The 21,889-nt window shown below is 43.6% G+C and overlaps 1 protein-coding gene across 1 annotated transcript; it reads right to left on the bottom strand.

The window, feature by feature from the left end:
- Positions 1-573: 573 nt before the first annotated feature.
- Positions 574-21,122, bottom strand: suclg1 (succinate-CoA ligase GDP/ADP-forming subunit alph). The gene is made up of 9 exons (XM_035789100.2): positions 20,963-21,122; positions 18,573-18,673; positions 16,735-16,851; positions 16,363-16,575; positions 16,157-16,214; positions 14,726-14,809; positions 11,493-11,644; positions 4,586-4,774; positions 574-1,072 (listed from the first exon to the last, which is right to left on the bottom strand). The coding sequence occupies exons 1-9, from the start codon at positions 20,994-20,996 to the stop codon at positions 1,046-1,048; spliced, it is 975 nt and encodes a 324-aa protein (XP_035644993.1). The 5' UTR covers positions 20,997-21,122; the 3' UTR covers positions 574-1,045.
- Between the last annotated feature and the right edge of the window lie 767 nt (positions 21,123-21,889).

Genomic DNA, 21,889 nt, shown 5'->3' with positions numbered 1-21,889 from the left:
ATGATTGGGGGAAATCAGAATTGGGCTGCTTCTGTAAACACAGCCTTAGTATTCATCCTTCAATAAACCACCGCTCCAAGCGCAGTTATGAAATGTGAATTGAGAAGGAATTAACATTTTCATCTGGTATAGTTTCAACATTTGTCATTATGTAATGAAGCAATGCAATTATACTTTAGGACCAAGAAAAGCCCTCCTACACACTTTCCCTTTCCAATGAGGCAAAGAGAATAAGTGTGCAAATGCAAATCCTGTATTGGGTGACATGTGAGCTCTATTATAGCACCTGAAATCCCTGGATTGTATATACACTGCCTCCTAATTGGCCTCACCAGGGAGTGACACTGCCCGACGGGGGAGTGTGATTGTATGAATTCAGTTCAGTGGAGACCTTTTCAAATTGGAACCAAAGAAAAACATCTTCCAAATATAGTTTAGTATTACATACCATTTCCAAACAGACAGTGTATGTAATGCTTTTACACTGTAAAGCTTAGCAGAACCATCCATACCTCATAATTACCAATAAAACGTTCAGAGAGACCAGCATAAAAATGAACCCACAACCAAAACTGTGTTTGAGAAATATTTTCTTATTCAGGTGTGTAGCCAGTGAGAACAGACGTTTTAATGGAATACTTGGTTACAGTAGGAGAGTAGTAGAAAGACAGACACCAGACCACCACAGTTACCATGGCATCCCTCAATAGCCAAACTAAGATAGACATCAAAAGCTACCATAAAAGCTACCATAACGGATGGCAATAACTGTCCTCTAAAAGGACACTTTTACTTAAGTCTACGACAAGCATGTTATCATGTTTTGAAAAAGACACCATCAAGACATACTGATATAATTACTCTCGTGTAAAGGTATGAATTCATAGCTGAAATTAAAAATACTGCGTAGTGAGAGTGCGTATGGTAGTTTTAACTGAACTGCAGGAGAGGGCGGGTCTGCAAGTTGTAGGACGCTGGAGGGCAATGCGACCTCAAAATCAGGGTGCTCGGCTTCGTTAGGGGAGATGGGGTTGCCTCTCGCCGTTTACAACATCTTCCTTTTCTCAAACTCCTGTGGAGAGAGAGGGACAAAACAGAGGAGGGAAAGAGAGATTATTTATTCATGTGGATTCACACAGTTTGCTTACATCTGGAAGCTACAGGGGGTGGGGGATGATGGGTGCTAGTAGTCCCCAAAAACGCACTTTCCTTTCTCCCCGGGGGTTGGGGGGGGATGTCTTCTTCACAAATGGCACTCCCATTCCCTACATAGTGCACTACTTTTGACCAGAGCCCGATGGGAGCCATTTGGGATGTAGACAATATATTTATCTCATTGGGGATTCATGAAGAGTTTATAAGTACAAATAAATTCAGAATTGTTATTTCAGATGCAAAGATAAATACCTTACAGACCGAATAAGGCGCCATGCAAGGCTCATATACAGTGTGGAATAGTCCAAAACACAGAAAACATGTATATTCACACCAAAGCATCAAGATCCATAGGCATGTGACATGACAGAGAAAAAAATGTGAAAGCACATACCCAAAAGGATGAAGGAGAACATCACGCATGGGATGTCACCATTTACATACACCATTTCCTAAATAATCAGCAGAGGAAGGGCGATAGAACAAACACTCTCCTTCCCTTCCTCCTAGAATTTCCAATTTCACAGAGGAAAAAGCTTATTTTATGCAAATGTCATTCATCAGGTCTGCAACAACAGATGCATGTTGCTGCCCATTGGAAAAGGCCTTACTTTTAAAATACCTGGATGTCTACTGCCACCAAGTGGTTGAACAGATCTACTTCGGCTCAACACTCAACTTTGACACAGTGCTAGAGCAACTTGGCGGGGTGTGCATGTGTCATCTGTAATGTAATGCTCAGGAGTGTTAAGGGATGGGTTAAGTGGATCTGTACGCACTGATCAAGGTCAGGCCCTTGACTTTCTGAGAAAGAGGAGAGAGAGAGAGAGGAGAAAGCGCATGGGGTTGAGCGGGGCTGTGTTACGGCTTCATGGTGGCCCCGAGGCATCAGGCACTCTCTGATGGATGAAAGGAGGCAAAGGATGGAAAAATGGTCCTCTCAGAGACTGTTCTGTCTGCTACCGCACGGCAAGTGGTACTGATGCCCCAAGTCTGGTCCCGACAGGACCCTGATCAGCTCCTAACCCCAAGCCACTGCTAAATAGTTTACCAATAGCTACTCAAACTTACGCTTGACTCGTCACATACGCTGCTACTGCTTATTACCCGTCCAGTTGCCTAGTCATCCGTACCTATATGTACAGATCTGCCTCAATAACCTCGTACCCCTGCACATCGACTCTGGACCCTCTTGCCTAGTCATCCGTACCTATATGTACAGATCTGCCTCAATTACCTCGTACCCCTGCACATCGACTCGGGACCCCCTTGCCTAGTCATCCGTACCTATATGTACAGATCTGCCTCAATTACCTCGTACCCCTGCACATCGACTCGGGACCCCCTTGCCTAGTCATCCGTACCTATATGTACAGATCTGCCTCAATTACCTCGTACCCCTGCACATCGACTCGGGACCCCCTTGCCTAGTCATCCGTACCTATATGTACAGATCTGCCTCAATTACCTCGTACCCCTGCACATCGACTCGGGACCCCCTTGCCTAGTCATCCGTACCTATATGTACAGATCTGCCTCAATTACCTCGTACCCCTGCACATCGACTCGGGACCCCCTTGTCTCGTCATCCGTACCTATATGTACAGATAATATAATAATATAATAATATATAATAATATATGCCATTTAGCAGACGCTTTTATCCAAAGCGACTTACAGTCATGTGTGCATACATTCTACGTATGGGTGGTCCCGGGAAACGAACCCACTACCCTGGCGTTACAAGCGCTATGCTCTACCAACTGAGCTACAGAAGGACCACAACAGATCTGCCTCAATTACCTCGTACCCCTGCACATCGACTCGGGACCCCGTGTATATAGCAAAGTTATCATTACTCATTGTGGATTTATTCCTCGTGTCATTATTTTTCTATTTTACTTTTCTATTTTTTGATGCATTGTTGGGAAGGGCCTGTAAAGTAAGCATTTCAATGTTGGTCTACACCAGTTTTTTTTTACAAAACATGTGACATAAAATTAGATTTGAAGAGGGCGAGAGAGCGAGCGAGAGATGCAAGAAGGATCGTCCTTGTGCGTGACAAATAGTCAGGAGGGGAGAGTGTCAAAGGTGCTCAAGACAGAAAGAAGGGGAGAGGCGGAGCAAGATGAGAGATGAGGGCAGGATGAAGGAGAGGAGAGAGGGAGGGATGAAGAGTGCTGGTGTGCGACAGGGACATTTTGTCAAGAAGGGAGGCCATGAGAAAGAGTGAAAAATGGAGAGAGCAGCACACATGGGTGAATATATATATATGCCATTTAGCAGACGCTTTTATCCAAAGCGACTTACAATCATGTGTGCATACATTCTACGTATGGGTGGTCCCGGGAATCGAACCCACTACCCTGGCGTTACAAGCGCCATGCTCTACCAACTGAGCTACAGAAGGACCACATGAATGGAGGTTTATGTGGGCTTGACAGAGTCTGGGTGGAATGCTAGGTGAGTGGAGTTTGCACTTTTGGATCTATTCTATCGGTGACAAGCAAGCTTAATCTAGCGCAGTTACAGTATTTGAAAGAAAACAAATACTTGAATCTAGGTGTGGACACAAGGGGAGCTTCACTGACCAAGCAAAAACACTAAAGGGTTGGGCATTGTACTGTACTGAGAGCTGAGCATGTTATACCAAACTACCCCCCACGGGCACTACTTTCTTTGTTTGCTCTGGTGTGTCGTGTGTATTATTACGCCAATTACAGCAGCCGCCAATGAGATTAACAGAGACGTATGAACACAATGGGCTGGGAAATTAACAGGCCGGGAAAGAGTTTTTCATCATTATGCGCAATGATTATGAATTAAACCAAAACAGCGCTACCACCGCACAAATCCATATCTGTGTGTTCGGGTTTGCCACACTGTGCTCGCTCGTAATGAAAGAATAAGATGATGAATGGGTGTAATACACACTTTAACTTTTTATACGTCTTGTTAAAACTGCCGTCCTCCGGTGATAAATTGAAATAAACAGGCAGCAGCGGAGCTAAATTGCCCGCCCCGGCATCAACAGCCATGGTTATTAATTTCCCCCTTTCACCTCGCTGTTGCCTTTTGTTTATTACGTATTAAAAAAAGTTAAATCCCAAGTCCCACAACCTTGCTTGTTAACGAACCCAAACATCAACAGACTCTAGTAGAAAAAAAATCAAAACGTACTTAACCAACAGTAAACTCTGTTTAGTTCATAGTTTTTAGTATATTTGAGGGAAGAGGCAGAGTTGGGATGTGGGACTAAAGTAACCCTTTTGTCGTCCTCCCCCAGCTGCAATGCGTGAACGGTACGGTTCGTCGCAACACTGAATGACAAATGTTCTCTCTCTACTGGTCTCACCCATAGAGTTGGCTAGAGGGCTCTTGAACCATGGAAAGGAGAGATGAGCTCTTTAATACATATCTCTAGTCTCACCTTGAACATGGTGCTGCCCAGCTGGGCAGGGGACATGCTGACCACAACGCCCGCCTGCTGTAGGGCGGCAATCTTCTCTTTGGCTCCGCCCTTGCCCCCTGCGATGATGGCACCGGCGTGACCCATCCTACGGCCCGGCGGGGCAGTGAGCCCGGCGATGAAAGACACCACAGGCTTGGCATTCGCTCCCTGGGGGGGGGAGGGGAGAAAGAGCCCCAGTCACTCTTGTATTCTCAGAGACAAATAACAAAATAGACACTGCAAAACAGACAAAATGTCTTCCTGTTAACAGCCCCTCTTAAATAGGCATTCTTAGAAGGCATCTTACATTATTATTAAAACAGATGATAGTGTACAGTAAATGTTTTATTCACATTCATGTCAATACGATATTACATGCTCTGTCCAGATGTGTGTGAAAGAGTCAATGAGACCATTTAAATTGCATGGGTGTGAGCGTGGATTGGCACACATACACCCTCCACACACACCCCCCTCCCTGCCATTTCATATGATCTCATTCTTGCAGAAGCAGGTAATTAGTCACACGGACACTGATTAGCTCTGGCCCCGTCCGCTCAGCTCGTCCTGATGGATGGCTAAATTCAACATTGGAGATAATCTTCTAGTGCTGGCGGGAGGGGAGAGAGAGCTAATATTTCACACTCAGGAATAACATCATACTGGGGATGAAAGACGCAAGGGTGGGGGGCTTGTTCATTAGGGCACGCGAAGGAAAACATTTTGAAATGGGTAGCGAAAAATGAGCGTTTCCTATTAGACCAGGTACTCTCGTAACTACCCATTTCGGTATTTATTTTTGCCAAATGAACACAATCCAGACCTCTCTTCAGACGCTCTTTCTCGGGTACTTGCCTTGTGATAAGGCTCTCCCTCCATCTTTCTCTTGCGCGCTCTTTCTCTCCCTCATTCCGTATCCTTCAGAGGCGTTAACACGGCGTGTCAAACAAACTGGCCGACAAGCCAGGGAAGGTGGGCCTCCTGCCTATGGCTTGACTTCACTTCTACCATTTCAACACAGGCGTTCCAAAAGGAACGCTCCTGAAACTGGCAGGTAGGTACAGCAAGACGACTCCTATTCATTTCAACACGCTTGAAGACACTGGATAATTGTTTAAGCAGAGCAGCCAATCCGCTCGTCTCTCAGCCAAGAAAATCAATTTTAAAAAGGTTTAAAAATTTTAAAAAAACCTGGCTAACAACGTACAGTATTAACAAGAGATGGCTCTGAAAGCAAATGTTCACTGAACGGGGGAATATGACTGCAATCGAGGGAAAAAAAGGTGCCGAGAGGATTCTAATTATTAGAGGTGAATGTTTCCTCTTGTAAGGTGGCCCAACATTTTTCCCTTTAAAATGGGTGAGATCGAGGGTGGCCATGCCGTCCTGCAGGCTTTTGTTCCACACCTGAATCTACTACTCAGCTGCTTTTCAGGACCTTGACGAGCTGAAGCAGGGCTGGAGCAAAAGCCTGAACATTCAGTAGCTCTCCAGGTGGAGGGATGGCCACCTCAGTTTCAACCTAGCTAATTTCCGATTTAAACGAAATTGTTTGACTACAGAGGTAGCAAAACTGTACTTCAAATCTATGATACTCCCCCACTTAACATACTGCTTGACGAGTTGGGCCCAAGCTTGCTGTACAACATTAAAACCTATTCAGTCTGTCTACAAACAGGCTCTCAAAGTGCTTGATAGGAAGCCCAATAGCCATCATCATTGTCACATCCTTAGAAAGCATGAGCTCTTGAGTTGGGAAAATCTTGTGCAATACACCGACGCATGTCTTGTATTCAAGATCCTTAATGGCCTGGCTCCCCCTCCACTCAATATTTTTGTTAAACAGAAAACCCAGACATATGGCAGCAGATCCACAAGGTCTGCCATGAGAGGTGACTGTATAGTTCCCCTAAGGAAAAGCACCTTTAGTAAATCTGCATTCTCTGTGAGAGCTTCCCATGTCTGGAATACACTGCCATCAGACACACATAACTGCACCACATATCACACTTTCACAAAATGCTTGAAGACATGGCTAAAGGTCAATCAGATTTGTGAACATGGTCCCTAGCTGTGTGTTGCCGCTTTCCATGTTGTCTGTTGTCTGTAGCTTGTGAGGTGTGGAAACACTGTTGCTTTTATGAATTTTGTCTTGCTGCTTTTTGTCCTATGTTGCCATGTCTTGCTTGTCCTATGTTGCCATGTCTTGCTTGTCCTATGTTGCCATGTCTTGCTTGTCCTATGTTGCCATGTCTTGCTTGTCCTATGTTGCCATGTCTTGCTTGTCCTATGTTGCCATGTCTTGCTTGTCCTATGTTGCCATGTCTTGCTTGTCCTATGTTGCCATGTCTTGCTTGTCCTATGTTGCCATGTCTTGCTTGTCCTATGTTGCCATGTCTTGCTTGTCCTATGTTGCCATGTCTTGCTTGTCCTATGTTGCCATGTCTTGCTTGTCCTATGTTGCCATGTCTTGCTTGTCCTATGTTGCCATGTCTTGCTTGTCCTATGTTGCCATGTCTTGCTTGTCCTATGTTGCCATGTCTTGCTTGTCCTATGTTGCCATGTCTTGCTTGTCCTATGTTGCCATGTCTTGCTTGTCCTATGTTGCCATGTCTTGCTTGTCCTATGTTGCCCTGTCTGTATGCCATGTCTTGCTTGTCCTATGTTGCCATGTCTTGCTTGTCCTATGTTGCCATGTCTTGCTTGTCCTATGTTGCCATGTCTTGCTTGTCCTATGTTGCTTGTTTTATGGTGCTATTGTCTATATTGTAATTGTTTTTAATAACCTGCCCAGGGACTGCGGTTGAAAATTAGCCGGCTGGCTAAAACCGGCACTTTTACTGATACGTTGATTAATGTGCACTGTCCCTGTAAAAATAAAAAATAAACTCAAACTCAGAATCTCTATTCACAATGCCTGTCCCTGTCCATACAATCTTATTCATTATGATCAACAAGTCAAAACGGATCCTGGATTCATCAATGCAAGCCCAATGCCATTCCTCTAGCTAGGCCCTCAAGACTCCAGTTCTGGCACTCGCTTGTCCCGTCCTAATGAATTCTCAACTTTGAGAAAATGAACCATCCCCGTGTGTATCAACACTTAAATCTACCTAAACATGTTAGGCTGTAATTAGTCAATTAATGTTTGTCTTCCCTCAGAGAAGAAGTCGGTGCATAACAAGAGAAGCTGAATTAGCATTTGAATGTTCCCACCGCCTTTGTCCTCCATTGTTAACCGGGGAGATGCATTATGTTAGTAATGGAATGAGAGAGAAGAGGAGGAGAAGGTTGTTTCCCCACCTCTTCTTCAGTTTGTTCCCCCACAGGAGGGGTGGAACAGGAGGCAGGGGTTGTTTCTAAAGGGGGAAGCCTTGCTGTATGCTCGAGGGTAGAGCCTCAATCTTGTCAGATTAAGACAAACAGACAATTACAAAATGTACGAGGCCCCCTGTTCACACACTAGATGTGAATGTACGAGTCTGCTGCCCCACCTCTTTCTAAAATCACTCCCCTGCCCTCCTAGACAACAATTGGAGTGTGTTAGTGAATTACAAGGGCTTGGCGTCAGGCGTAAAGCACCTAGGAGAGAGAGAGAATGCAAGAGCAGGGGCTAAGAGTCAGAGGATAAAATGAAAAAGGATTATAGGATATGTTTAGTGTTCACGGAGGGTTAGCTGCCAAATACTCTACACCTGTCTCATTGGAAAGCATGGGCCCAACGGTGTTCGGTCTTAGTAAGCCGTTTAATTTTACAAATGCATGGAGACTGAATAATACTAGGTGGGATTTAGAAGCCTCAAAAAGAAAAAAAGAGAATGAGACCTTCTGTAAAGGTGACTTACACAGAATAAAAATGTAAAAAAATGCAACATGCAACAATTCCACATTTTTTTTACAATTACAGTTCATAAGGAAATCAGTCAACTGAAATAAATAAATTAAGCCAAAATCTATTTCACATGACTGAGAATACAGATCTGCATCGGTTGGTCACCAAATGGCTGATCGCGATCTTCAAGACATTTCCAATGAATGATAAAGGCTTGCTTTTATTTTTTGCGCTGTTGGTGGAAGATAAACTTGATTCAGAAGCCCTGCGCATCGGGTAGGCAAAGTGATCCCATTTCTAACCATTTCATTTGTCTCAAAACATCGTGCCTACAGCTTTCACAACCCCGGCCACAGCAAAGTTTGATACTAGCCTACGTGAGATTTCATAACTTTTAAAAGAATGACCAGAGGGAGACTTCAACACCATTACAAAACAATAATGATGATGTATTTGACCTACTACACAAACCTCATTCCTACAGAACTGTTTTTATTAGGTTAATGTAAGTTAAGTAATGTTTTTTTTTAATCTGAGAAGTAGATCTCTGCCTTATTTTTGACTGGGAAAATGATCTTGACTCAGAAAAGGTTGGTGATCACTGCTTTATACCAACCCTATTTCAACAGTCTTTACCCAGCACAACCAAACCTCTGCCAACCTTAAGAGTATTTAGACAAATTACTTAAAACATGCAGGTAAAATGTTGTACAACTTATGAGAATTTACTAGATGTAATAACGTGCTTTCATAAGGCTTAAGTAACATTATGTTATGTCTATGTATCAAAATGTCAACTGACTCAAAATCAATTTAAGACCAAGAGCTCCGCTGTCTGCCCCGTCTTCCGTAATGGAATCGATACGAGGCCGTCGTTAACGGTGGCGACGTCTCAAATGCACCCTAGTCCCTAAATAATGCACTACTTTTGACCAGAGTCCTATGAGCCCTGGTCAAAAGTAGTGCACTATACAGAGAATATGGTGACATTTGGGATGCACCCAGGGGACATCTAATACATCTCTTCCAGGAAGATAAAGTTCAATTCATGTAATGTTGCCTGACCGTTCATTGATCATGTCCTCTGCGTATTTCACACCAAACCCTCATTTGTAATCTGTCCAGTGTGATGAAATTCATTAAGGAGCAGTCCCAAATGACACCCTACTCCCTACCACACTACTTTTGACCATGGCCCGGGCTTTGGTTGAAAGTAGTGCACTATATAGGAAATAGGGTGCCATTTGGGATGCAACCTAGGATGATGTGTCTGCTGTAACTAATAGATTGACGGTTTTACATCTGTGCAGAAAGAGATCATTTTGAAATGTCAATCTATACTTGTAAGGGCATACCAATGTGATATTGTATTCTACTTTTCATCAGAGTCCCAAATGGCACCCTATTCCCTAGTGTAATTGTATTGTACTTTTCATGTATGATTCCCTTAAGTGTCTGAAAATATGCAGAGCTGATCTTATGACAAATTAGAGTAAAATAAATGTATTTGTGTGCATGTTGTAGATTCAAAAATTCAATACTGACAATAGTATGTGTTAGAGAGTATTCAGATTTTCATACCGTATTACTGGAAGTGCACACAGGGATCTCTATTTCTAAATAAATACATTTTGTATTTATTTTTGAAGCACAACATATTTATTTTTTTAGGCAATATGGATCTTGCCATCTAGCCACTTAGCTAGCAAACCAAATGCATAGATGGAGCCCTGAGCTGGATATAATTTACTTGGCAAATACATGGTTAACTTAGTTATAACTTGTAGTTTTCTAAAAACCTGGGGATTTGGGAAAGCTACCGACATTTTGCAACCCTAGAAAAGAAAATGTCTGATGCATGGAATTGTTCAATGAGAATCTAAAGAGAGGAACGTCAATTTAGGGCTGGCTTTGCATTCAGTGTTTTCATTTCTCAACGTTGACAGAACAGCAGCCCAGATGAAACAATTTCAGGCTTTGGTTAAACTGCTGCCTCTGTGTGGAGCGTTGAACACCAATCGACTTTCTGAGAACTACCCGCGGCTTACACGCTCAAATTGGATGAGCCGGGTTGTACATGAGGAAGGGAGAGAGGCTGCGTCCCAACTGGCACTGTAATCCCCATGTAGTGCACTACTTTTGACCTGGGTCCAAAGGGCTCTGGTCAAAAGAAGACCACTATTAGGAAATGGGGTGCCATTTTGGCCTTAGCCAAAGAGTTGTTCTCCCGACACAGAGGGTGGTGAGAGAGAGATTTGCATGCATTAGGGCAGCAGAAAGCACATCAAATTCATATTTATCTGCCGAACACCTGACACAGACAAACCGCATAGTGTGTGCACATACGCGTCACAAAAATCTCCTTGCTCAATCAAAATTCTGTGTCTTGACAAATCTAGAGGGCAACACACACACTTGGCAATAACTGTCGCGCTGAAAGGCACTTAACCACTTTTCAAGCCTTGCATAATTCACCAGCCATGCTCCAATCGTCAGTCTCTCCCACATCTGCCTGAAGTGTCAATCAAAGGTGTGTGCCGTATTCTGCACCATGAACCCTAACCCTCTCCCTCACTGGAAGTACATGCACTCTAGCTCACACCCTCAGCCTATCCAGAACCCAAGGTCCATTAGCAGGTGGAAATACACACAAACAGTGTCTTACTATACTTGAGGACTTTTGGGAAACAACAATTGTTTCCTATTTAAAATCCTATTTTCCCTAACACTAATTCTAACCTTAAAAATAGCCTTTTTACAAGTGAGGACCGGCAAAATGCCTCACTTCTCTGAATTTGACTTAGTTTACCATTCTTGTGAGGACTTCTGGTACTCAGAAGTATAGTAGAAATGCGTCCACTCGCAAACAAGTTTTGGAACTGGGGGCTCTGGGTGTGCCCTCCTGAGGGCAGAATCAAAGCGATGAAAGGGAGTACCTGACAGAACCACTCATCTTTCCAAAAGGGTCTGGATGATTCCCAAAAGCACTGGTGGACCATTGACAAAGTGTTAACAGTCTGGTAGCATGTTAATAATGTGTGTGTCTCCTCTTACAGAGTTGTGCTGTTTGAGGTAATCGGCAGCATTCTCCTCGGCGTTGCCGCCGATCTCGCCGATCAGGATGATGCCGTCAGTCTTGGGGTCCTGCAGGAACACCTCCAGGCAGTCGATGAAATTTGTCCCATTGAAGGGGTCCCCACCGATGCCTGAACAAAAACCACACAAACCATTAGAACACAGTTACGCTGCTTATATCCATAAGATGGATGTCAGATGTGACCGTAGGCATAGAGTACAATGTACTTGTCATTTTTCTTTTTGATTTAATATGTCACTAGGAAAGTGTTACGTACGCATTAAAAATAACTACACCGAGTATACAAAACATTAGGAGCGCTTTCCTAATATTGAGTTGCACTCCTTTTCCCCCTCAGAACAGCCTCAATTCGTCAGGGCATGGACTCTACAAGGTGTCGAAAGCATTCCAGTGATGCTGGCTCATGTTGACTCCAATGCTTCCCACAGTTGTGTCAAGTTGGCTGGATGTCCTTTGGGTGGTGGGCCATTCTTGATACACATAGGAAACTGTTGAGCATGAACAACCCAGCAGTGTTGCAGTTCTTGACACAAACCAGTGAGCCTTGTACTTACTATCATACCCCGTTCAAAAGGCACTTAAATATTTTGCCTTGCCAATTCACCCTCAAGTCTCAATTGTCTCAAGGCTTAAAAATCCTTCTTTAACCTGTCTCCTCCCCTTCATTTATACTGGTTGAAGTGGATTTAACAAGGAGCATTCAACAAGGGATCACAGCTTTCACCTGGTCAGTCTCATGGAAAGAGCAGGCGTTCCTAATGTTTTGTAAACTTAGTGTACAATGTCTTCAGAAAGAATTCAGACCCCTTGACTTTTTCCAAATTTTGTTACGTTAGACTTATTCTAAAATGGATAGAGGAAATACATCCTCAGCAATCTACACACAATACCCAATAATGGCAAAGCGAAACCAAGTTTTTCGAAATGTATTTGAAAAAAAACAAAAAAAAAACTTGTTACAGGAATTAAATTCCTATATGTTTTAATACCAAATTCAAATTAAACATCCTCAATTTCTAAGAATTTGTAAGACTCTTATTTGCATAAAATGGACAGAGACCAGTCTCAAAATCAATCAGCAGCGTTTATTCTCGAGAGTACTGAACATGATACGGTTTACCACAGGTTATAAACTGAAAATGACGTCATTAGTTTTCGAACTGTCCCGTCTCTTCTTCACCCTGGTACAAAGGCTGTATAGTTCTCAAACCTTCCCACATCGTCTCTCCCTACTTAGATAATTTATGACCGAGCCAAGGTCTGCCTGTGTAGATAAGCATTCTAGCCAGTCTAACTAGAAGTTCATTCATTTCTACCAAGGAACAGACAGTCATTGTTCTATTTCTTGATTGTAATTACACACATTATATTCAGTACTAGGATAAAAAGAAAATTCATACATCTATACAGTAACAATGGTATTCTGATTAGTCAGTCCTGATTGAAATGTATACATAATTAGTCATTGATAAAAAATCCCTTGACACTTATTTACATAACTATTCATACCCTTTGCTATGAGACTTGAAATTGAGCTCAGGTGCATCCTGTTTTCATTGATCATCCTTGAGATGCTTCGACAACTTGATTCGAGTCTACTTGTGGTAAATTCAATTGTTGGACATTTTGGAAAGGCACACACCTGTCTATATAAGGTCCCACAGTTGACAGTGCATGTCAGAGCAAAAAAACAAGCCATGAGGTTGACGGTATTGTCCGTAGAGCTCCGAGAAAGGATTGTGTCGAGGCACAGATCTGGGGAGGGGTACCAACATTTTTTGCAGCATTGAAGGTCCCCAAGAACACAGTGGCCTCCAGCATTCTTAAATGGAAGAAGTTTGGAACCACCAAGACTCTTCCTCGAGCTGGCCGCCCAGCCAAACTGAGCAATCAGGGGAGAAGGGCCTTGGTCATGACCAAGAACCCAATGGCCACTCTGATAGAGCTCCAGAGTCATTTGTGGAGATGAGAGAACCTTCCAGAAGGACAACCATCTCTGCAACAGTCTACTAATCCAGGCCTTTATGTTAGTGGCCAGACCGAAGCAGCAACTCAGCAAAACGCACATGACATCCTGCTTGGAGTCTGCCAAAAGGCACCTAGACTCTCAAACCATGAGAAACGAGATTCTCTGGTCTGATGAAACCAAGATTGAACCCTTTGGCCTGAATGCCAAGCGTCACATCTTGAGGAAACCTGGCACCATCCCTATGGTGAAGCATGGTGGTGGCAGCATCATGCTGTGGGGATGTTTTTCAGTGGCAGGGACTGGGAGATTAGTCAGGATCGAGAGAAAGATGAATGGAGCAAAGTACAGAGAAATCTTTGATGAAAACCAGCTGCAGAGCGCTCAGCACCTCAGACTGGGGCGAAGGTTCACCTTCCAACAGGACAACGACCCTAAGCACACAGCCAAGACAACGCAGGAGTGGCTTCGGGATAAGTCGTTGAACGTCCTTAAGTGGCCCAGCCAGAGCCTGGACTTGAACCCGATCAAACATCTCGGAAGAGACCTGAGAATAACTGTGCAGCAATGCTCCCCATCCAACCTGACTAAGCTTGAGAGGATCTGCAGAGAAGAATGAGAGAAACTCCCCAAATACAGATGTCCCCAAGCTTGTAGCGTCATACCCAAGAAGACTTAATACTGTAATCGCTGCCAAAGAAGCTGTAACAAAGTACTGAGTAAAGTGTCTGAATTCTTATGTAAATGTGATATCAGTTATATATATATATATATATATATGCTTTGTCATTATGGGGTAATGTGTATAGATTGATGAGGGGGGGAAAAGGATTTAATCAATTTTAGAATAAGGCTGTGACGTAACAAAAAGTCAAGGGGTCTGAATTCTGTCAGAAGGCGCTGTATTTTGTCTATACCAGGGGTGGAAAACTAGCAGACCTTTTTGTAGTCCCGCAGAAAAAAACTTCTCTCATGGCAAAGTGTAGAATTGCATTAAATTACTCTAAAACGTAAGAATATTCTCTCTGCTGATATTTTCCTTTGGGCTCTCAAAAGGCTAGGGCCGGCTTTGTGACTGCATGGGTTGGGACGCAGACCCGCGAGCCACTGAGGCCCCATCATTATCAGTTCAGATGTGTTAGTGGCTCCCACCCCATCAAAGTTGTATATCGATGGTTTATAAATTTGCAGTATCTTTATATCATAATGTTTAGTCCCACGTACCGATGCAGAGAGACTGTCCCAGGCCAACTTGTGTAGTCTGGTGCACAGCTTCGTATGTGAGAGTTCCCGACCTTGAGACAATGCCTGAAAAATAAGGAGAGAATGAGGACAAGTTCCAATTCTCTTAACAAGCATCCTCCCCTTTTCCCCTTCTTTGAGCGGTAAGGAGGAAGAATGCATGTAAATATGGAAAAGGACCTGTATTTATACTGTATGGGTACGGCCCAAATTGCACCCTATTGCCAGGTTCTTATTTGTCCAGAGTAAATAACCCACGGACACTAGAGATGCTTTAACCAAGTTTAATTCTTCCCAAAGGTTCTTACAGCTGTAATCAGACAGCAAAACATTTCTCTCCATCAAAGTTATTTACATCCTACTTAAAGACACTCCCTCTCTCCAATCCTTAGTTTATGCCCAACAGGAAGAAGGTAACCAGACACTAAACCATGATTACTCCCTTAAGGGGAACTGACCTCACCCCTCACCTCCTGACCTCAACCCCTCCTTCACCTAATCCACAGATATCCATCGGTCTTCCCTAAATCAACATGTCGCTCTCCTCTCCTCCATCAAACACATGTCAAAGCCTTCTGGCTTTCTACAGAGAACCCTTAACTTCTAACATAAAGCCCATTCTCTCCCACTCTTTCTATTCAGGGCTTCTTCTCTATCCTCTATTTAATATCTCAATGTTCAAAATGTCAAACCCAACACTATACAGTGCAATACGTTTGACTGGAGCCCCATAGACTATAGTGAATAGGGTGCCATTAGGGACGCACACTGTATGCTTTTGCAACGAGCAGCAAGTGGTCGAGGATGTCAGTGCAGCGATGCAGCTCCCCAGCAGTCACTCCATCACTACACCTGTGCAGGCTGGTGGGAGGAGCTAGAGGAGGATGGGTTCATTGTAATGACTGGAATGGAATAAAAAGGAATAGAGTCAAACATGTGGTTTCCATATGTTTGATGTGTTTGACAGCGTTCCATTAATTCCATTCCAGACGTTACAATGAGCCAGTCCTTCTATAGCTCCTCCCACCAGCCTCCAATGCACCTGGAGAAACATTCGCTATGGCTGCGTCTGATGCCTAGTGCCTACAGGGCCGCAGCACTGACATCTTCTCAAACTGTCTGCCGTGAGACAGTGAAGAAAATAAACCGTTTGTTCGCTCGCCGAGCAACTAGCGTGGATAGCCACATGGGTCCTTTCTCCTTCTCGGACTCATTCTCCCGATTCAACTACACACATGTCATTTTGGAGACTGAAGCATGTATCGTGGGATCTCTAACCTACTGTTAACTTTCCATAAGGAACAGAACAAGCCGTTGGTCTGTCAGCATTATGACACTGCTGCCAAGTAAAAGCGGATTTTATTCAATGAGTCACTGAGATGAATGCAAGTGAGCCAGGCAAAACTATCTCACCAATCCTTCCTTTCTTGTGAATGTGGCCCGGCATGATCCCGATTTTGCATTCTCCCGGCTGCAAAATAGGAAAACACAAAGTTGATACCAAAAGTGTGTGTGTGTGTTCTAGCCTCTTACGTTGATCATTCTAGAGCAGTTGCTGCCAATGAGGCGCGTAGTGCCCTGGCGCAGCAGCTTGTGTGTGTATATATATGTGTTCTTACATTAATAACGCCGGGGCAGTTGGGGCCGATCAGGCGGGTGGTGCTCTGGCGCAGCAGCTTGTGTTTGACCTTGACCATGTCCTGCTGGGGGATGCCCTCTGTGATGCACACCACCAGGGGCATGCCGGCGTCAATGGCCTCAATGATGGCGGCACCCGCGAACGGAGGGGGCACGTAGATCACTGTGGCCTCTGCCCCGGTGCCCTCTCTCGCCTGTAGGTGCGGACAGAGGGACATGGTGAATTTAGGGCTTGCTATTCATCAATGTATGCATTTAATTAACCATTTCTTAACCAGGCAAGTCAGTTGAGAACCAGGTCTCGCTTAGGGCTGAATTAGACCAGAGACAAGAAATAAAAGAACACATTTAACCTCCTTGACAGAGTTGAAGACGGGCACGCCGAGGTGTGTCCTCCCCCCCTTGCCGGGGGATACGCCACCGACTAGCCGGGAGCCATAGTCGATTGCCTGCTGGCTGTGAAACGTCCCCTAGAGATGGAGAGAAGGAGGAAGAATCAGAGAGAATCAGCTAGTCCCAATCCACCCAGTCGTTTCTCACTTGACCCTAGCCCACTTCAATGTTTGATTGCAGATCTGTAAGATGGAAGCAATATCGTGGAGTTCCTTCAGTTCAAAGGATTAGGGCCAAGGGGATGGGAGGCAGCGGCTGACTGTGATAGATGGAGCGGGGAGTTGTCCAGGTCACTTGCGGCACCGATCGCAAACCTTGAGATATCATTAAAGCCAGGTATAAGGGAATGAGGAGAACAGGCCTGCCATCCACCATTAATCAACGGGGCAGAATGGTGCCCAGTGCCCGCTGAGGGAGGGGGCAGGGGGATCAAGCTGACATGGATGGGCACACGGACACTGCCAGCATATTAAGACTAGGTACAACAGCAGGTAAATCAAGGACTATGTGAATGGTGCTCAGAGAGGAGATTTGGTAAATGATATTCAGGTATTAGACTTTGTCTAATTGTCACTTAGTCATGCATTTAAGTCAATGGGAAACTAAGTAAAACTTCTACTTAAATGTAAGTTAGGATTTGCCTGTAAGTGAAAGGGGCTTAGGTTGGCATCACATACAATCAGTTTAAATCCAACTCAGGCGCACCAAACGACCATAATCAATGGCCTTGTCTCTGTATTTCAAGAGGTCATCAATAAAAAAGCATTTTTTCTTTTTAAATCACTCACAGTCCCAACTTTACTTTTTCAGGGACACAGAGTCCAATAATGTGTCGTAATATTATTAATATTCAACCTGCCAAGTTCCATCAGCCTTCTCAGTTAATAATTACAGAGGCTGTCTAGAAACGCTATAGATAAGTGGCTACGAGGGCCAACTACGACACGTCCAAATCAATGACCCTAATGTTAAAACTATAATTACCAGCAGTAAAGAGAAAGGAAAGACTGAGCCAGCACTTTTTCCCCCCCTCGCAACGCAGACATCTTTACATTTCAATATTTCTTCCCTCCGCCAGTCTCATCTTTTTTCTTCCTCTGTTCATTTATAATGCAACGTCTGCTCACTTTGCTCTTTTCTCCGGTGGTGGCGGTCCTAGCGATCATCCACTAATGAGCAGACAATGAATTTGAAGTATGGTTTGCTTATCAAGCCACGGAGGAAAGTCAGTGTGCAGCAACACTTGAGTCATTGCTCAGCCCTTTCTAATTAGCATGAGTATTCATTAGAAGAACTATATTTAATAACCCTATATTAAGTTGATGAAGAGTTGTTGGAGGGGGAGGGGGGTATTAACCTACAAGGTGGAAGAGGAGAGAGTTGTTCGCTTGTTGGACAATGATGCCGATACTCTTCTTTTGTCTGGGCCTACCATCCTCACCTAAGACAATATTGGGGAACGAGATTATGCTGTCATTTGTCTGGGGATAAAGTGCTCAGTTGCAGATAAACTAGCTACTGTGCTACTGTAGGTAGATCGTCAACTATGTCTGTTGACAACCCTGATTGGGTTATTGTGTTTCACTGTCAATAGATAACCCAATCAGGGTTGTGTTCATTCGGCACCAAACGGATGAAAGCAGACAGAGGGACTACCTGGACTTGTTCAATAGGAAATGCAAATTTTCAATAATTTCAGTTGCAAAAGTTAAGATTTCCTTTGAGTGCCGTAATGAACACAACCCAGTTGAATGCAGACAGCAGCCGGTGTCGGCCAGGTGTTGTGTAGCCGACATACCTGCTTCCCTGTGAAGCCTTGGCAAATGACCTTGGTGTCTTTATCAATGTAGAGGTTCTTTCTTGAAGCAGTATAACAGCTCCTTACTCCATTTTGCTGCACTGCAAACAGAGACAGAAGGAGAGGTGACATTTCACACACACAGGTGACATTTCCAAAAAACATTATTGTCATGATGGAAAGGGGAGAAGGATTGCCATCTAGGAGACAGTCCAGTGTTGTTGCCTGAGCTGTTGTCACATGTGCCTCTAATTACTTTAAATCAAACAGACCTGATGGGCTCTGGGCCTATGTTCCAAAACTTACAGTAGAACTGTCAGCAGTAAAACACACATACATTATCCAAGCATAGTGGTCTATATAACGTGTTTTTGCTGCCCATTGTGCCTTTTCTCTCATGATTGATATTGAAAAACAGGAAAAGGGGGATACCTAGTCACTTGTACAACTGAATGCATTTAACTGAAATGTGTCTTCCACATTTAACCCAACCCCTCTGAATCAGAGGTGTGGGGGACTGCCTTAAATCGACAACCTACTGTTCCCCAGGTGTGGATATCTGCCTTGCTCAGGGGCAGGAAGACAGATTTTTACCTTGTCAGCTCAGGAATTTGATCCAGCAACCTTTTGGTTACTGGCCCAATGCTCCTACCCGCCAAAATTAGCCTATGAATGGCATTAGTCTGTGCAGTTCTGTATGACAGTCACGGTGAGATTATTATTTCACAAAAGGCAAGTTATAAATAAGGGAAATGAAACAAATGACCATGAATGTGTATAGTAATCTACAGACATGTGTGAGACTCAGAAGTGGAAGTGGAAATTCTGCTATTTGGCCACGAAGGCTTGCTTAAACAGAGGGCAACATCGTGGTTGCATGTAACGTTCGTTTGCTAGCTAACGGTTAACACTTCATGTTGTTGTTAGTCCTCCATTTGTGTTGAGCATTGAACTAAACTGAGGCAGAAAATCCATTTTAAAAAACATTGATAGGATCTGATAGGCTACTGATTGATAAGGTTATTTTCAGGCTTCTGCTCAGGGGCAGCTGGTCCACAGAATTAGCCAATAACCCTATGAGCTTTTGACCTATGCTATTTCTATGAGCTGGTCAATGTGTAGCTAGCAGATTATAACAGGTTTATGTGATACTACTAATGTGATACTACCTTAGCCGTTACAGGATAGGTGCTGTTTGGCGTAGCACAGAATTTGAAACCAACCTTAACGATACCATCTTCGTTCTCGATTCGGCCAAACGTATCGCCAAGTTAAGGATGGTCGAAAATGATCTGTGCTACGCCAAACATGAACTTACTTATCCGGTAACGGTTAATGGAGCATTGTCTTAGCCTATTGCTATTGTAGAGCAATGAAATGCTAAAAACAATTGAGTAAAGAGAAGAGACGGAATGGATGGGTGACTTAAGTCGTTTCATACCAACCAGTGTTGGAGTAGTGAACTACATGTAACGGATGTGAAATAGCTAGCTAGTTAGCGGTGGTGCGCGCTAAATAGCGTTTCAATCGGTGACGTCACTTGCGCTGAGACCTTGAAGTAGTGGTTCCCCTTGCCCTGCAAGGGCCGCGGCTTTTGTGGAGCGATGGGTAACGATGCTTCGTGGGTGACTGTTGTTAATATGTGCAGAGGGTTCCTGGTTCGCACCCGGGTATGGGCGAGGGGACGGTCTAAAGTTATACTGTTACACTAAATCACACATTCTGTTATCATATCATCTATGATATCACATATGTACAGGTGCAGTGATATGTGAGCTGCTCTGACAGCTGGTACTTCAAGCTAGTGATGGAGATATGAGTCTCCATTTAAGTAAACCATTTCTTAAATTTAAGGTATACTAAAGCTGTTTCTTTCAGAGTGAAATAATTGGTAGCTTGGTTAACTCTTTTCAGAGTACGAGTAGCTTCCCCCAACACTGCAACCAACAGCCTGTAGCCACTTCCATATAAAGAGATGTAAATCACAAATGGAAAGCTTTACTAGCTGGTTGCAGCGTACAATACAATGGGGGAGTAACGTTAACGTTAGGTGGCATTAGCTTACAAAGGTACCAAAACAACTACATGACAGTTACAGTATAGCTAACTACATGTCCTAATCTCGTTTATAGAATTGACATGCTAAATATAAAGCCTAAAGGACAAGCACGGTCAAAGTTCAGTAGTTCGGACTGTGGCCTGGAAATTTATGCGCTATCAGCATGCTAAACGAGTTAGCCAGTATAGATGTACGAGGGCTGAGTGCCATGGCTACCCTGTGAGCAAGAACCAACAAATCCCGTGCAAAACGTGCTTCGTGAAGCACTTAATTACCCCAGAAACTAAGCATTGAATACTTTTAAGGAGAACACATATGTTGTTCTACTTACAGAGCAGCCGGGCAAACAATCTACTATGCGACATCTCCGGTCATTCACCAATGACACCGGAGGCTAGGGACCTAAACGTAGAAGGCAAAGGGCTGACTATAAATATGCCCAACTAAAAAAATGTGTTGTAAAAATGTTTGGATTTGTTCAACCGAGATACCAATGAAATATGTTGTAATTATACAAATGATTTAAGTCGCTGACAAAATTAGTATAACCAGTGAGATGGAATTTTCTCAAGGTAAATATTCAAGGTTGGCTTTAAACAGCAAAGAATTCTGGATAGTGGAGTTCAATCACTGTCATCATCAACTCGGATGAGGCCTGCATGCCTCATATACTAGAGTGCGTGTTAAGCCCATCATAGAAATCCCAAGGGTAAAACCTGCTATGGAAATGTGATTCTTAGAGTGAACAAAAATGTAAAAGCAACATACAACAATTTCTATTTTTTTACTGAGTTACAGTTCATACCAGGAAATCAATACATTTTAAATGATTTCAGTAGGCCCTAATCTATGTATTTCACATAATTTAATAAATGCCATTTAGCAGACGCTTTTACCCAAGGCGACTTACAGTCATGCATGTCATGAGTAAAACTGCCTCTCAGTGCAAGAGGTATCATTGCAGTCCCTGGTTCAAATGCATCACATCCAGCTGGGATTGGGAGTCCGATAGGGCAGCGCACAATTGGCCCAGCGTCATCTTGGTTTGGCCAGGGGTAGGCCATCATTGTAAATAAGAATTTGTTCTTGACTGACCTGCCTAGTTAAATAAAGGTAAAATGCATGCATACATTTTAAGTATGGGTGGTCCCATGAATCAAACCCACTAAATCAAATCAAATCAAATGTATTTATATAGCCCTTCGTACATCAGCTGATATCTCAAAGTGCTGTACAGAAACCCAGCCTAAAACCCCAA

This window comes from Oncorhynchus keta, chromosome 16 (assembly GCF_023373465.1).
Source record: "Oncorhynchus keta strain PuntledgeMale-10-30-2019 chromosome 16, Oket_V2, whole genome shotgun sequence".
Lineage (NCBI taxonomy): Eukaryota > Metazoa > Chordata > Actinopteri > Salmoniformes > Salmonidae > Oncorhynchus > Oncorhynchus keta.
The sequence above is the reverse complement of the archived record's forward strand: the minus strand, read 5'-3'. Positions and strand labels throughout refer to the sequence as shown.

Bases quoted from the DNA above. Each gene is read 5' to 3' on its own strand.
- suclg1 (XM_035789100.2), bottom strand. From the start codon at position 20,996: ATGTCGCATAGTAGATTGTTTGCCCGGCTGCTCT. The intron at 18,674-20,962 runs GTAAGTAGAACA...CTCTGTTTGCAG, and splicing joins ATTGTTTGCCCGGCTGCTCT to TGCAGCAAAATGGAGTAAGG. The intron at 16,576-16,734 runs GTTAAATGTGTT...CCGCACCTACAG, and splicing joins TCTTCAACTCTGTCAAGGAG to GCGAGAGAGGGCACCGGGGC.